The sequence below is a fragment of the Haplochromis burtoni genome, unplaced genomic scaffold, assembly GCF_018398535.1.
Source record: "Haplochromis burtoni strain Fernald_Lab_line unplaced genomic scaffold, NCSU_Asbu1 Contig_3337, whole genome shotgun sequence".
NCBI classification, from domain to species: domain Eukaryota; kingdom Metazoa; phylum Chordata; class Actinopteri; order Cichliformes; family Cichlidae; genus Haplochromis; species Haplochromis burtoni.
Window position 1 is genome coordinate 1 of NW_024585698.1, and position 1703 is coordinate 1703.

General features: G+C 42.0%; 1 protein-coding gene across 1 annotated transcript in view; it reads right to left on the reverse strand.

Moving 5' to 3' along the window:
• Positions 1-119: 119 nt before the first annotated feature.
• Positions 120-1703, reverse strand: part of LOC106632876 — a 3310-nt gene continuing 1726 nt past the window's right edge. Inside the window, exon 3 of the mRNA XM_014331566.2 lies at positions 120-1166. Coding sequence (XP_014187052.1) covers positions 269-1166 — 898 coding nt within the window. The 3' untranslated portion in view covers positions 120-268. The remainder of the gene's footprint in view (positions 1167-1703) is intronic.

Here is a 1703-nt window from a genome sequence, read left to right on the forward strand (position 1 = left end):
GATGTGATAGCAGAACTGAATTGGGCATGCACAGGATGAGTCACATCATTTGAAACTTAGCCCTGATTGGAGAAATTGGAAGTGTTACAACTGACCCACGTTACAACTATCCCCGGTCTCCCCTACACATCTGTAAAATACACAGTAAAATAATTTGACATTACTATTTTTTGGAACAGTGTAGAATTTAAATGCTGTTTGGGGAAAAAAATCATTTAAAAGTGTGAAGGAAGTTTGTCTTCAGGGATGATGGTTTGTTTTAACTCCTCTAACCTTTACTGCTACTGCTCCCCCTGGAGCCTCCACCCCTGTTTTTACTGCTGCTCCTGCCCCTGCTTCCCCATGTACTTCCTCCTCTGCTCCTTCTCTTGTTACTATGTTTGCTTCTCTTCCTGCTGCTCCTGCCTCCACCTTTGGGTTTTCCAGGTTTTTTACTGTTTCTGCTGCTGCTCTCACTCCGACTCCTGTACATGTTCCGCTTACTGCTGCTGCCTCCACCCATGTTTTTCCTGTTGGGCCTGCTCCCACTGTTGCTCCTGTTTCTCCATCTTCTTTCTCCGCTGCTGCTCTCACTCTGTCTCCTTTCCCATCTATGGTTTCCTGCCTGTTGAGGCCCAACGTTGTTATCAATACAAAACTCCAAGTAGCTATCTGGAAAGCATCTGTGACACCCTAACTGTCCAACACAACGAAATATGTTATTGAGGCCCATTAAAGACGCGAGTTCGTGAAGTGAATTTCTCAACTCCTCTTTGGATATAACAGACTGAGTTTCAGAATTTGATTTGTCATAAACTTTTGTAAACACAAAGGCTGTGTCTTTGTAACTTTTAATCAGTTCTTGGATGTTACCCATTTCACCCATTATTTCTGTACACATGCTACATGGGGAGAGATAAGAGTAGAGCAGCAGGAAGTTTCCAGCCCTGTTTTGGCTCAATTGTTCTAGTTTTTGAAGAACTCGAAGTTCTGCGTGTTCAGGTTTTAAAACCCTGGCTATAACCATGTTGTTGCCTACATAAACTTCACTGTTTTCAGAGTTTTGTTCCCTAATGACTGTCTCCACTTTTTCATAGCTGTTTTCTCTGAGGATTTTAAGAAGTGTGTTGGTGTCGTGCTGCAGCGGGATGTTTGCAGCTAGACAAAACTGTCCAGCTATCGTGTACCTGACAACAAAGAGAGAAGAACGCAGAAGTTTTAACACAGAAATTCTGTATTTGCCAAATGAGAAACAAACATCTCAGATCATTTCAGACACGCTACCGGTACTCTGATACCTCTGTGTCTGTCACATATATGTGTCCACAACTTTAGTGATTAGGTCTGCTGTCGAGGTCCCCTCATAACAGACAGCCAGCAGATACTAGTTGTGTTGGTCTAGGTTAGTTAGGGTTAGCTATCCAAAAGTTTGATTAAACTTAAACTGAACCAAATTCAATATAAAGCATCTGTACCAGCCTGAGTTTTTGCCACTTAGCGCTGCTGATAAAAACAGAAACTACTGACAGATGTATAACAGCCCGGTCTTAGGGCAAAACAAACAGTCAATGTGTTTGCGTTAATGGGCATGAATTGTGATCTTTGTCTGTGTCAGTAAGCATAAATTTACAGTCATGGTACTAAGAACATACAACACCTGTGAACAGTGTTGGGGAGTAACGGAATACATGTACCGCCGTTACGTATTTAAAATACAAAATATG